The sequence below is a fragment of the Myxocyprinus asiaticus genome, chromosome 28, assembly GCF_019703515.2.
Source record: "Myxocyprinus asiaticus isolate MX2 ecotype Aquarium Trade chromosome 28, UBuf_Myxa_2, whole genome shotgun sequence".
Taxonomy (NCBI): domain Eukaryota; kingdom Metazoa; phylum Chordata; class Actinopteri; order Cypriniformes; family Catostomidae; genus Myxocyprinus; species Myxocyprinus asiaticus.
In genome coordinates this window covers 42,466,320-42,482,285 of record NC_059371.1, presented here as the reverse complement: position 1 = coordinate 42,482,285, position 15,966 = coordinate 42,466,320, and the positions used below count along the sequence as shown (strand labels likewise).

The 15,966-nt window shown below is 40.9% G+C and overlaps 1 protein-coding gene across 1 annotated transcript in view; it reads left to right on the top strand.

Annotated features, from left to right (window-relative positions):
• The window catches only part of LOC127418544 (uncharacterized), a 48,452-nt gene that overhangs the window by 10,470 nt on the left and 22,016 nt on the right, over positions 1-15,966 (top strand). Inside the window, exons 4-7 of the mRNA XM_051659122.1 lie at positions 7,214-8,225; positions 8,452-8,479; positions 13,149-13,339; positions 15,091-15,237. Of these exons, the coding sequence (XP_051515082.1) occupies positions 7,214-8,225; positions 8,452-8,479; positions 13,149-13,339; positions 15,091-15,237 (1,378 nt within the window). The remainder of the gene's footprint in view (positions 1-7,213; positions 8,226-8,451; positions 8,480-13,148; positions 13,340-15,090; positions 15,238-15,966) is intronic.

The window sequence follows — 15,966 nt, the reverse complement described above, 5'->3', positions numbered from 1 at the left end:
AAGCACAATCTTGTTACAATCAATATATATTTAAACATAAGCTGCTGTTCACATCTTTTGCATAAAATGCTGCATTTTCTTCATGTTACTTGTCTCTGTTACTTGATTTTAAATTAAAAGTTTTTGTTCAGATTTTCTGTCAAGATTTTCACCTTATTTTTCTCTTTCGGCGGCTGAAATTTCGGTGCATCCCTAATTTTTATTAGAATGTATGGCAGCCTGGTTAGAGAAATCAAAGTTCTATGCATAAATGCATAAAAAACAAAGTGCACCACATAGGTAGTCAACAGTAAATGTAAAATAAATTCAAATCTAATTCATTTAAAATAATCCAGATGTTCAGAAATAATAGTATAAAATAAGGAAACTGCAAGATACTTTTTAGCAGTGTAGGTATTAATTTTTATCTAAACCAATCAAGCCTATCTCGAAATTAATATCTCGAAATTATCAAGTCTATCTAGAAAGTACTCATTATGAGTACTGTACAGTGCATCCGGAAAGTATTCACAGCGCTTCACTTTTTCCACATTTTGTTATGTTACAGCCTTATTCCAAAATGGATTAAATTCATTATTTTCCTCAAAATTCTACAAACAATACCCCATAATGACAACGTGACAGAAGTTTGTTTGAAATTTTTGCAAATGTATTAAAAATAAAAAACAAAAAAAATCACATGTACATAAGTATTCACAGTCTTTGCCATGACACTCAAAATTGAGCTCAGGTGCATCCTGTTTCCACTGATCATCCTTGAGATGTTTCTACAACTTGATTGGAGTCCACCTGTGGTAAATTCAGTTGATTGGACATGATTTGGAAAGGCACACACCTGTCTATATAAGGTCCCACAGTTAACAGTGCATGTCAGAGAACAAACCAAGCCATGAAGTCCAAGGAATTGTCTGTAGACCTCCGAGACAGGATTGTATCGAGGCACAGATCTGGGGAAGTGTACAGAAAAATTTCTGCAGCATTGAAGGTCCCAATGAGCACAGTGGCCTCCATCATCCGTAAATGGAAGAAGTTTGGAACCACTAGGACTCTTCCTATTGCTGGCTGCCCGGCCAAACTGAGCAATCGGGGGAGAAGGGCCTTAGTCAGGGAGGTGACCAAGAACCCGATGGTCACTCTGACAGAGCTCCAGCGTTTCTCTTTGGAGCGAGGAGAAACTTCCAGAAGAACATCCATCTCTGCAGCACTCCACCAATCAGGCCTGTATGGTAGAGTGGCCAGACGGAAGCCACTTCTCAGTAAAAGGCACATGACAGCCCGCCTGGAGTTTGCCAGAAGGCACCTGAAGGACTCTCAGACCATGAGAAACAAAATTCTCTGGTCTGATGAAACAAAGATTGAACTCTTTGGCCTGAATGGCAAGCGTCATGTCTGGAAAAAACCAGGCATTGCTCATCACCTGGCCAATACCATCCCTACAGTGAAGCACGGTGGTGGCAGCATCATGCTGTGGGGATGTTTTCAGTGGCAGGAACTGGGAGACTAGTCAGGATCGAGGGAAAGATGAATGCAGCAATGTACAGAGACATCCTTGATGAAAACCTGCTTCAGAGCGCTCTGGACCTCAGACTGGGGCGAAGGTTCATCTTCCAACAGGACAACAACCCTAAGCACACAGCCAAGATAACAAAGGAGTGGCTATGGGACAACTCCATAAATGTCCTTGAGTGGCCCAGCCAGAGCCCAGACTTGAACCCGATTGAACATCTCTGGAGAGATCTAAAAATGGCTGTGCACCGACGCTCCCCATCCAACCTGATGGATCTTAAGAGGTCCTGCAAAGAAGAATGGGAGAAACTGCCCAAAAATAGGTGTTCCAAGCTTGTAGCATCATACTCTAAAAGACTTGAGGCTGTAATTGGTGCCAAAGGTGCTTCAGCATAGTATTGAGCAAAGGCTGTGAATACTTATGTACATGTGATTTTTTTTAGTTTTTTATTTTTAATAAATTTGCTAAGATTTCAAACAAACATCTTTCACGTTGTCATTATGGGGTATTGTTTGTAGAATTTTGAGGAAAATAATGAATTTAATCCATTTTGGAATAAGGCTGTAACATAACAAAATGTGGAAAAAGTGAAGTGCTGTGAATACTTTCCGGATGCACTGTATATCACACCATTTGTATGTATTATCATAAACCCTTCACAGCGCCCTCTAGTTGGTGTTTGGGTCCATCCCATCATCAATATGAAATTATAAATTGGGGCCTCGCAGAGGGGACAACTCTCCTCTTTACCATACCACAGAAACAAATTTCCAGGGCTTGGAAGAGTGTCATAGGTGGATTTTATTAGAAAATGTAGCCTGGCCTGGAGTATCTTCCACAGGTCAGCCCATCCTAAAACTCTATTAGATGCACCTTCCCATACTGTCCAGTGCTCTTGCTGCTGCAGGCCGACTGCTCGAATCATATACCTTTCCTCTTACATCTTAGTTATTTTTGTCACTACCATTGCTTTCTTCTGTTTTTAAGAGGCTGCTCACCACAGTTTGGGAGTCATCCCCCATCTAAGGCCTACTCTTCCTGATTGGGTTCTTCCAAAAATCTCTTGTTGCTTCAAACTTGAATCCACCCTATCCACAACCTCCTCTGCCTTCCAGGCATGGTCTGTTTGCACATGGGCTTGACGAGCCCTCACTGACTGGTCTGTAGATTCCCTTAGTTCTAGGCAGTGTAAGGCATTTCTTCCAAACAGTGCTACATCTGAAAGACAATGAGGCAAGCCCAGCCACTTCCTGATGTACTTGTTGTCCTTGGTGTCCATCCTTGCCACTACCAATGCAGTGATCTCACACATCTTTAGCGGCCACATCAGGCGACGATACAATGTAAATTGTTGCCTGGGATCTTATTCAAGCCGTCTTTCAGCTACTTTAGAACCAACTCTGCCATGTGTTTATCTGACAGATCTGCTGTGTATTCTCTCCCTAAACTTTGAATGGGCTGCTCTGCCAGCACCAGGATTCTTTCACCATCCACCTCAAAGGATATCTGGTCGCTTCTAATCCCCTTACGAATAGAAAGGCTAGGTGACTTTGCTGGCCAAAAGCTCTTCAAGCCTTTTTAAGAGTCTGTACATGCTGCAGTCTTGAGGATACTTGTGACATCCATAGAGCTGTGCAGTGCTGGCAGTCTCACCCCAGATTGTGCACGGATTCCTCTGACCCTCTGTCTGGCACCAGTTAGGATGATCCCAAATGCAGCTGTAAACAGGATGGAAGAGATTGAACATCCCATCTCAATCCCTTTTTTCAGTTGCTGCCATCCAGTTATCTACTGTGTTGCATGCCATATTTTCAGGTCTTCGTAGTAACTATCTATCAAGCTCTTAATACACTCTGGTACATGAAATCTCCAGTGCACAGCTGACGAGCTGGTGTGGAACTGATCCATAGGCATTTGTCAGGTGCAGCCAGACTACATGGAGGTCTTGTCACTCTTTGCAGACTGGATCTGCTCCCATATTACTGATACATGCTCCACACATCCAGGAAAACCTGATACACCTGCCTTCTGGCAGCTTGTGTCTATGTATCCATTCTTTAGGAGGTAATCAGACATCCTACTTGCTACCACCGAAAATAAAATCTTTCCCTCCACATTCAGTAGAGCAATACTCCTAAACTGACTTATGTTGGTGGATTCCTGTTCTTTTGGTGTAAAAATGGCCACTGACCTTTGCCATTCCAGGGGCATGCACTGCTTCTTCCAGGCAACTCTCAATAGTTTCAATAACAGTTTAAGAACTGTTGGGCACCACTTTTACAACCTATAAGGTATCCCATTTGGGCCTGGGGCTGAAGTTGCCCTGGCTTTTTCTACCATTTGCCTGATCTCACTCAACTTGGGTGGAGCTACATCAAACCCCACTACTGGCTCCGCTGTCTGTGGAACATATCCAGGTGAGCCCAGTGGGCTGTCTTTATGGGGATCCCCTTGTTGTTCTTTCATGTGATCTTCTAGATCTTGCTTTAGCACCACCAGCTTTCCACTCCTCTTTGAGAATATTTCCTGCAACTTCAAAAGGATCCTTGACAGATATCATCCTCTCATGCTCCTTCCTTCTCCGCTGTCTAATTCTCTCTACCCTCCTCAAAATTGACAACCTAGACTTTATGCCATCCCACAATACCTTCAAGCCCTCATCCTCATGATCATCTGTTCTTCTCCATGCCTTGCAAAGCTGCCTCCGCTCTTTCACCAGCTGAAGTATTTTCTTTTCTCTCCTACCCATCACCCTGGGACCATGCTTCATCATTGATGCTTCCCCATATCTACCTACACATTCTTCATAAACAATGTCACTAAACATATAAAGCTTGGCTTCCACTGTTCCGCTGAGTGCATTCTCCAAGGTGGAGCACTTGTCTTGGTCTAGTCTGCTCCAGGCTTCATTATCATTAGATCTTTGCCAATTTATTAGTTTCCTTCTCCCTGGCTCCTTTTCATTGTCTTGCCTTCCCTCACTTGTTTGTAGATTAACAGTTGTATCCTCCTGTGGCTCACCTCACGGGCATGACTTGTCCTGCTGGCAGTACTGGTCTTCTTGGTGACCCTCCACAACAGTGGATTCAGTAGCACTGTGGTGGTGAACCGGGCTCTGTAGCCTTCTTGTCTGACCTGCTGCAGTGCAAGGTTGTGTCTGGCTGTTCCCACCACATTTCATCCTTCCTCGATGAATCTATCTATCTATCTATCTATCTGCAACATATATATGCAACATATTTCAAAATATGGCAAAAATTGCCATTTTCATATATGTAACATTTTTTTTTGTAGCATGGGTGGAGTTTAAATTTGTACGTAAATGCTCAAATATATGAACTCTAATTGTATTTGTTTGTATATGGCCATTTATCAGATTTCAATATCAGACAATGTAATAATGGCAACAAACCCAATTATTGAATCCTCATTTGTGTATTTAGTTTACAGATTTTTTGCACGTCTATTTACATTACGTACATTACTGGGTTTAATTTTAATTAATGCATAATTTATTGAGAAATTATTGAATGGGACTTTTACGACAGCGGAAAAATCACATAAATCAGCATAAAATTAATCCATAAGACTCCAGTGGTTAAATCAGTATCTTCAGAAATGATGTGATGGATGTGGATGAGAAACATGAGAAACAGATCACTTTCACATTCTTTTGTATTTGGTGATTCACATTCTTCTCTGCATATTGCCCCCTGCTGGGCTGGGAGAAGAACTTCTAGTAAAAAAATGACTTGAATATTGATCTGTTTCTCACCAACACCTATCATATCAATTATGAAGATATGGATTTAAAAATCATAATTTGTGTTCTGCAGAAGAAAGGAAGTCATACACATCTGGCATGAGGGTGAGTAAATGATGAGAGAATTTTCATTTTTGGGTGAACTACCCCTTTAAAGTGATTAATATTCCATCATCATTCCCCTACCCTCATGTTGTTCCAAACCCATGTGACCCTTTTTATTCTGTGGAACACAAAATTTGTTAGAATGTTAGGGACTGACAGTCTCAGTCATCATTCACTTTCAAAATATGTAGAGAAAAAACATTCACTGAAAGTAAATGGTGACCAAGGCTAACATTCTGTCTAAAATCTCTTTATTGTGTTGCATGGAAGAAAAAAAATTAAAATGGGTTTGGAACAACATGATGGTGAATGATGACAGAATTTCCATTAATAATAATAATAAAAATAATAATTCTGTAATACATGTTAAGTGTGTATTATGTAATGGTAGGGAGTTAACCTCCATTATGTCATTTGTGAAAGTAACGAGTTACTACTTGAGGACTCTTTTAATTGGATATTTTCTTACTCTAGTGATTATTTATGTTAACACTTTTACTTCTACTTGAGAATTTTTTTTTTTTTTTTAAGTAATTGTACTTTAACTTGAGTAAAATGTTTGGCTACTCTAGCAACCTCTGCTCGCAACAGATTCCAAAACAGGTGACGCGAGAGGAAAGACATGATCCTCTAATGAGCATAGATACGCATAGCACACACATATTTTTGGTATTAAACTGTTTTTGTAACAATACTTTATGTATTGAATGGATTGTGAGGATATTTATAATCCAAATTTCTCTCGCTTCATCTGCCATTTTGGATTTATTTTTCCACCTAACTCATCATGGTGCATTCTGGGATCACCTATCCGGAGAAGGATACATATGATGCTACCTTAGAATTCATCCAAAACGAGATATCTTATGAGGCAGCAAAATTAAGATACCTAGCTTTTGGAACAGCCTTTGCGTCGAGAGCGCGCTTATGATGCCTCAAAATGCTGCCTCCGAAGGAAGCTCATTAGGTTTTGGAACAGACCCGTAAATGTATGGTATTTTTATGTATATTATAAACTTTTTTCTTGCTAACTGCATTTGCATATATATGCACTAAAATATTTACATGTAATTGCATTTACAATGTAATTAACACAATTACAGAGGTATATAATGATGATTTGTGAGTTTTCACTGCAAAACAAGCCAAAAAAGTGCAGCAAATTGCATTGCAAAATTTGAGAAAAGCCGCAATCAAAAATCAGGTAAATGTGCTGCGAAATCCTGGTGGGAATGATTATTTCTGGATTTTACATTTCAATTCACAGAGATTTTAGTGTGTTGTCTCCCAAAAACTTTATCTATTTTTGTCACATCTGGAACGCAAGTTCATTTCATGATCTAAACTGAGAAAAAAACACTTTTCTAGACTAAATATTTTCTAAAGTCTGTACTGTATGTGCAGGATTTATGATTATACCAAATATATTGATAGAATGGCAATGAGTACTTCTAAAGTGAAGTTAAATTTCACATTATCAAAAAGTTTCCAAAACCATAAAAGATATTCAGGGACAATGACTGTTGATTAGGATTTCTGCTTAATTTATTTGCTAATAATTATGACATCATAGGAATAGTTCACCAAAAAATGAAAATTGTCGTCATGTACTCACCCTCATGTTATTCCCAACGTGTATGACTTTCTTTCTGTGACTGTGGCTCACATTTAATCTGAATGACTGTAAACATGAAATGCAGTGATCAGCCAGAATTGATGCACAGCAAAAATCACAAATATATAAAGGATGCTTGTGTTCTGCCATTAAATTAGGGTTCAGTTTGATTTCTTTTTACCTATGTCCCTTTTGAAATTATTTTTGTTAATCCATTGTATAGAGCTGATGGAAGAGCAAGAGGAACATCAAGAACTGAATGAAGTGGAGGAGAAACATCAGTATCAGAAACGGCATGATTTTATAACTGGAGAAAACTCTTTGAGTGGCTCAAAGACTGAAAAGAATTTCTCACCAAAAAAGCCTCAAAAAAGAGTAGCCAAAAACACTTTCACCTGCTCCCAGTGTGGAAAGAGTTTCACATTTAAAAACCAGCTTAATAAACACATGAGAGTTCATACTGGAGAGAAGCCCTTCTCATGCCATCAGTGTGGAAAGAGTTTCGCAAATGCAGATTATCTCAAGAAACATCTCCGCCGTCACTCTGGAGAAAAAACATTTGAATGTGATAAGTGTGATAAAACATTTGTTGTAAATTCAGGCCTAAAAGAGCATCTGAGAACTCACACAAATAAGAAGCCTTACAAGTGTTCTTTTTGTGGAAAGAGTTTTGCACACCTGTACTATTTTAAACAGCACCAGAAAATACATACCAGTCAAGGGGCTCATATGTGCTTTGAATGTGGAAAGACCTTTATTACAGCCGGCAACTTGAATCAGCACCAAATAATTCATACTGGAGAAAAACGTTACAAGTGCCCACACTGTGAAAAGAGTTTCACTCGGTCAGAACACCTAAAAACACATGAGAGAATCCATACCGGAGAAAAACCTTACAAGTGCTCACACTGTGGAAAGAGTTTCACTCGGTCAGAATACCTAAAAACACACAAGAGAATCCATACTGGAGAAAAACCTTACAAGTGCTCACACTGTGGAAAGAGTTTCACTCGGTCAGAAAACCTAAAAACACATGAAAGAATTCATACTGGAGAAAAACCTTACAAGTGCTCACACTGTGAAAAGAGTTTCACTCAGTCAGAACACCTGAAAACACACGAAAGAATTCATACGGGAGAGAAACCTTACAAGTGCTCACACTGTGGAAAGAGTTTCACTCGGTCAGAACACCTGAAAACACACCTAAAAACACATGAGAGAGTCCATACTGGATAGTCTTGTCTAATTATTGTGATGACTCTTCACCACCACATGATGGCAGCACCTTCAAAAATGAGATTAGATGCACTTATTGTTGGTAAGATGTTGTACAACTCGCGTCATGAGAACATGTAATGTTGTACTATATTGTTGTTCTTGTGTTTCAGACAATCAGAACCCTACAAAATGTGAACATTTCACAGGCCATGTGTAGAAGTGATTTTTTTCCAGGTCTTGAAGTCTCTTCATTGGCCAGCACTGTATTGTGGTAAACAATCAGACCAGATGACATTCCAGAAGCCAGTTTATGGCAGAGCCCCTCCCTAACTGTCAAGGCAAAGAAGAGTGGCTCCATTTTGATTGGATCATGGCAGGACCAACATAAACAAATGCCAAGCACAGCCATCAGATAAGCTGCTCGGACAACTGCCAGACACCCCTCACAAGGCATAAAAGATCTTCCAATACATTGGAAAAGACTTCTCATTGGTCCGTGAGTGGTTTCTAAGCAACATCTTAAACCCCCATCCTAAGGTTTTACATAAGACCAGAGTTGAGCGAAGGACCATAACATTTTTTCAAGACCTCTTGAAGCAACATTAACTTACCATGTGGCAAAAGATGAAACAAAGAAGCCACAAAGACAACTCTTTACACACAAACTTTTACTCCTAACATGGGACAACAACTGCTCACATTCATACCATGTTTGTACACATAACTGTTTATGTTAATTGCTGTTGATCAATTAGCAAAATAGTTCACACAAAATAAACTATGGTGTTGTAAATTAATATATGCATAATATTTAATCTTTCAATATCATGTTTGGTCTCTATATCTTCAGAAAAATTCCAAGAGTATTTTTGAAAAGGTTTGGAAAGGGAACAATGAATAGATATAACTTTAAAAACACTGTTCTAACTATGTACTTTAAAATATGCAAATGTTCCATGCAGAGGAGGAAGGATGGGGCACACTTTATGTTCCACCTCTGATCTTAACACCCAATTAGAAACAGTAAGGTGCCAGACTCCTCATCAGGAAGGTATAAAACTATCCTCCGGATGACCACACATTTGTTCTGAGTTCCCGGCTGTGTGAGTTCGGGAGCAATAACAGAATAATAATAATAAACATTCTGGGTCCCCAGCCTGGGTGATGGGAGACATTAACAGAGGAGGAATGATGGGCCACACTTTGTGTTCCACCTCTGATCTTAACACCCAATTAGAAACAGTAAGGCGCCAGACTCCTAATCAGGAAGGTATAAAACTATCCTCCGGATGACCACACCTTTGTTCTGAGCTCCCGGCTGTGCGAGTTCGGGAGCAATAACAGAATAATAATAATCAACATTCTGGGTCCCCAGCCTGAGTGATGGGAGACATTAACAGAATAACAGTAACGCTCCAAAGTCCTGAGTCCCCGTCCAGAGGGTGGTTAACAGGATACATTTTGATAACACATCTCCATTCTGGTCTCACTCCATGAGAGAGAGAGAGAGGATAACAGATCATCCAACATTCTTAGTCTCCATCCTAGAGACAATAGAATATCGACCAAGTATCGAGTCTCACTACAAGAGACTATTGCAATGCCAAGTTTTGAATACCAGGGAGATAACTACAGCGACAAGGTTTACCTCTGGCGAGCAAACCTTCTCTTCAAGTTTCCTGCATCTGTGTGTTTCAGATATAGAAACTTGTGTCTAAATAAAGGCTGCATATCTGCGTGTTCCAGATTGCTAGAACCCTCTCTGTGCTTCCAGGAGATCAGCATTCCTCAGCTCCTTCATGTCCAAGGATGTTGAAATGGAATCCATCTCCTTCCCCACTGTAATGTGGCCCTGAGCCCCAGTGGAAGACATCGCTATCACCGAACTCATCGACCAATCAAAGAGAAGGTAAATATCACTACTAAACCTCTTTCCAGAGACCTTAGCATTAGTGTAAACTATCAGTTTATGATTTTCGAATCAGAATCAGTTTTATTGCCAAGTATGCTTACACATACAAGGAATTTGTCTTGGTGACAGGAGCTTCCAGTGTACAACAATAAAAAAACAATACAAAAACAGCAGCAAGACATAGATAATAATAAAACATAGTTATACACATACGTACAGACACACACATACACATACATAGTGCAATCTAATACAAATCTGTTATCTGTTATGTACAGTGCAAATGTTTTTTTGTTTTTATTTCTCTCAGAGGAATGAAATGGCAGAAGAGGTTGGATGTGTTGGATAAATATAAAAAAAGACTAAACTGTGTATTGCACATAGTTATTGCTCAATGGGGCAATTTAACTGTTCATGAGATGGATAGCCTGAGGGAAAAAACTGTTCCTGTGCCTGATGGTTCTGGTGGTCAGAGCTCTGAAGCGTCGGCCAGAAGGCAACAGTTCAAAAACTTAATGGGCAGGGTGAGTGGGGTCCAGAGTGATTTTTCCAGCCTTTTTCCTCACTCTGGAAGTATATAGTTCTTGAAAGGGGGCAACCAATAATCCTCTCAGCAGTCCGAATTGTCCTTTGTAGTCTTCTGATGTCTGATTTCATAGCTGAACCAAACCAGACAGTTATTGAAGTGCAGAGGACAGACTCAATGACCGCTGAGTAGAACTGTATCAGCAGCGCCTGTGGCAGGTTGAACTTCCTCAGCTGGCAAAGGAAGTACAACCTCTGCTGGGCCTTTTTCACAATGAAGTCAATGTGTATTGTAATATTCTATAGATTACAAAACCTGTTTATCAAATGTCTTGCAAATAATCTTTGAGTTATTTGTTTAAATAGATGTAAGGTTTTCACCTTATTAACAGAGAAACAGCAGCTTAAGTTCCATAAGATAATACTTTGCCATTGCAGCATCCAATTCAACCACTTGCATCTTCCCATCCTATGCACTTTATTTACCTGTTCATTTATTTGATCTTTTAGCATACTGTATTAGTACCATTTTGTAGTTTTTACGAGTTATTCTTGTTTATCTTTTTGTAAATAAAACACATTTTAAATTTCATTACAATTGTGTTTCTTGTGTTGATGATAGAGAAGAGCTCTAAAGGGTTTAGCTGAGTTTTACAATTTTTTCATATTATACATAGGATGGGAATAAGGAGTGGTGGTGGCGTAGTGGGCTAAAGCATATAACTGGTAATCAGAAGGTTGCTGGTTTGATCCCAAAAGCCACCACCATTGTGTCCTTGAGCAAGGCACTTAACTCCAGGTTGCTCCGGGGGATTGTCCCTGTATTAATTGCACTGTAAGTCGCTTTAGATAAAAGCATCTGCCAAATGCATAAATGTAAATGATTCAGATGACCAACTCCCTCCAATTTACATACTTCTAATTCATTGAATGGACCAACTGGATCATTTATTTTACTGTTAAGGTGAAACTCCTTAGCTGGTGCCTTGAGGATGGAGGGAGGGGCTGTCTGATATTAATAATCACACACACATACACTTTAAGTGAAGTGTGATAAAAAATTACCACATACGTTGGTGTCATGTATGAAGCCCTGTTCATACCAATTTGTGCCAGTGTGATTCTAACTACAGTATATATAGTATGTCTATACAGAATACAGTTCCTAGATCACATTTTATTTTCACAACTTGTGTTTTCTGGAGTGTGTTGTTCTGTTAAAACTTTTCACTTTTGGATGACCGATCCCTTTCAAGACACTGATGCACATTTATGCCTTGCTGGTAGATGTGATAAGATGTGAATGACCCTTAATTAGGTTGATCTTGAACAATGACTTTATGCCAATTATCAGAGGTCTGGTTACACAAGACTGTGGCTGATTTGGACCTCACTGTTCCTGTCAATAAAGGAGTGTGTTGTTCATCTTCTTTACTCCAGATACTGCGGTCTCACCCACAGTGCCCTGTGAAAGAGTTCTGAGCCCACTTTAGCAGATTTATCAGACCTGTGATCATTGTGGAAGAGATTTCCTTGAACGAGTGACAGATTAAAAGTTGTCTGCCTGTCTTTGCTCTCATCCAGAAGCTTCTTATAGATCATTTCAAGAATGTAAACAAAAATGAAGATATTAGAATGGTCCAAACGTATTTCTGGATCCTTTCAACAAAGTCTCTCTTTCAAGGTAAGTCAGTCCACTCGGCGGCCATCTTTGGACGCTCTTGGGCAGTTTGGGCAACTATTTTTCTATTTAAACAAGCATCATGAAAGCGCAGCTCCTATCTTCTTGAACTGGGAAAGACTTAAATCTCCAAAACGGTTGGTAAAGATTACAATAAAAGAACATATTTCAAATATGCAGTAAAAATCTGACAACACTGTGTGGCGGGGTGAGCAAGAGACGGACACATTGGGTTTGGCATCAGGCCTCAGAGAGGCATTTATTTGAAATTTCTACACCTTCGCCGTGGAAAGGGCTATGTTTTGAAAGAGTAGTGAAGACAGGGGAAGGTCCAGGTCATAGTTGGCGTGGTCCCAGCGGCCGCAACATGCTCATCTTCTTGGTCCGAGGTGTGTGGTGTGGCAGCTTCACTCAAGCAGCCCAGCTTCCCTGGGATTCGGCACCTGACTCGCAGCGAGGTTCCGGGGTGCGGGTCTGGCGACGCATCTAACTCACACCAAACACTTCCTGATCCATTCCTGGACCTGTGAAGATGCAAGCAGGTAGACCGGTCTCCTGAGGAGAGGCACGCTCAGTGTTTAAAGGCAGCGGTGATGAGGCTCTTCATTGGGTTCAGGTGAGCCCCATCACATGCCGCCAAATGGGGAAAAGTCACTGCTGGCGATATAACCCACAGTAGGGGTGTGTCGCTCCGTCATAACCGGTATATTAAATTGTGAGTCTTTAACCCAGATTACACTAAAAAACACAATTTTACCATCTTGTATAGCTAATGCGCATGCGCATTCTCGAGTTGAATGACAGACGATTTCTGTATAACAGGCCATTGGCAAGTCAGTGGGCAATCTGGTGGTATTGGATCATTACATCTGGCTGGCCCTTATGGAAATGCATGACATGGAAAAAGTCACTCTCTATGATGCTCCGGTGTCTCCAGTCGGCATTTTCGGCAGTTCTGTGGATAGGTTTGCTGAGCACTACATCACAACTCAGCAACTCTATCAGGCTATGAGGTATTTTATGCCAAAACGGAGCAGTACTTCATCACAGCCGGCTCGCTCCTGCACTGTCTCGGGCCAGCGCCCGGCTAAAAACCCCACGCCTGCTCCCTCAGTGCTGTCAATACTCGCTGCTGAGCTGTGCATACCGTGGCCCAAACAAAGGCAGCCACCTCAGCGTGAGCCCCGCGCCGATGGGGAAAACCCCCTCGCAGCAAAACTGCTCCTGATGGGCACAACCCTATGAAGCAGACTGCAGAGCTCACCGTTTCTTTCAGACTTGTCCCGAAGAAGGCTTGATTGGAGACACACAATGCTGTTTCCCTCTTCCCCACTGCTGTTTGTCGGGAAAGGAATATTGTTGTTCAAAATGTTTTTCAAAATGTTGCTTCTGTGTCTCACATTAAAATAAATAATACAAAAAAAGAGTACAGCGCTGGTTGCACATGCATGAGATGCTCACACCTTTTCAATAAAGAGCACTTTATCACTTAAAACCCCACACATTATGCACAACCACTTCCCAGTGGTGAGCGGTGCGTTATATCATATAATGAACGAACCAAATCGCCCTCTGTCCTGTTACACGGGCACGTGGCGAGCCCTTATGGGCATTTCCGACTGGGTGCTAAAAACATTTGAACATGATTATACAATCCAGTTTGCACATCGGCCACCCCGTTCCAATGGTATTCTGTCTTCCACGGTTCCATCCGAAGACGCGCCGGTGTTATAAACAGAAAACACACACATTATGCGCAACTGCTTTCCAATGGTGAGCGGCGTGTTATATCATCTAATGAACGAACCAATTCGCCCTCTGGTGAGCTGTTACGGCAAAAAAAGCCAATTTTAGATCATTTGAATCGCGCACTTGCAAAGCGCCCGTTCAAAATTAATACTCAAAAACAGATCTCTACGTGATTGGTTTGTGTCTATAGATATGAAAGATGTGTACTTTCATATGCAAATTGTACCACATCACAGGAGGTTTTTGAGATTCGCGTTCGAGTTGTCCCTGGCTCATCGCATGTTCACAAAGTGCATTGATGCACTACTCGCCCCTCTGAAACTGAGCGCCATATGCATTTTGAACTGCCTCAATGATTGGCTATTACTGGCCCAATTAGAGGTTTTGTTATGCCAGCACTGGGACTTATTGCTGACAAGTGTGCACATCATACAAGCGAGTGTGTTCAGGCCATTCTCTAGTGTCTGTCTCAGTTCAAACTGTAGAGAACACTTCCACTGAAGCTGTTTCAAAAAGCATTGGGGCTTATGGTGGCGGCACCCACAGTCATTCCATTAGGTCTATGAACATTTTACAGGCTAGAGCGCCATCTACAAGACTCTTTTTTTAAGCACTGAAATAATGTGTTCACTAACTGATGCTTTTCACATGGCAAAGACCCAGTAAACTGCCCAATACCTGAAATTCTCAAATTTCTTCTAGAGCAATTGGACACAGGGCTCACTCCGTCAATGCTCAAAGTTTATGTGGCGACTATATCTGTGTATCATGCACCCAATGCCGGCACCTCTATAGGCAAGCATGATTTAATCATATAGTTCCTTAATAATAATAATAATAATAATAATAAATGTTTATTTTATATAGCGCCTTTCTGGGTACTCAAGGTCACTTTACAATTCAGAGAGACACAATGACAGAGATAACAAAGTTATACACATTTCACACAACAATATCACATGGAGTAACATCTAAAGAAGAGATGTGCTTTGAGTTGGGTTTTGAATTCTTGTAGGGTCATGAGTTTGCGAAGTGAAACAGGAATGGAGTTCCATAATGAGGGTGCAGAGATACAGAAAGCCCTGCCACCGAAGGATGAAATCTTGAACCATGGTACCTGTAGTAGGCTAGAGTCCATGGACCTAAGTGATCGAGCTGGAGTGTATGGATGAATGAGATTAGAAATGAATGGAGGAGCAAGACTATGTAATTCTTTAAATGTCATGAGGAGTATCTTATATTGAATGTGGTAGTGAACTGGCAGCCAATGTAGGCTTTGAAGAATAGGCGTAATATTAGAAAATTTCTTTGAATGAGTGAGGACCCGAGCCGCAGATTTTTGGATGTAATGTAGCTTATTTGTTGTCTTTTTAGGCAGGCCATAGAAAAGTGAATTGCAGAAATCGATTCGGCAATCGAGCAATATGATGGAGATGGAAGAAAGCTGAGTTAGTGAGTGAGGAAATATGAGGAAAGAAAGAGGATTGGGTGGGGTGAGGATTGCAAACCGAAGAACACCATCCCAACTGTGAAGCATGGGGGTGGCACCATCAGGTTGTGGGGGTGTTTTGCTGCAGGAGGGATTGGTGCACTTCACAAAATAGATGGCATCATGAGTAAGGAAAATTATGTGTATATATTGAAGCAACATCTCAAGACATCAGCCAGAAAGTTAAAGCTCGGTCACAAATGGGTCTTCCAAATGGACAATGACCCCAAGCATACCTCCAAAGTTGTGGCAAAATGGCTTAAGGACAACAAAGTCAAGGTATTGGAGTGGCCATCACAAAGCCCTGACCTCAGTCCGATAGGAAATTTGTGGGCAGAACTGAAAATGCGTGTGCGAGCAAGGAGGCCTACAATCCTGACACCAGTTCTGTCTGGATGAATG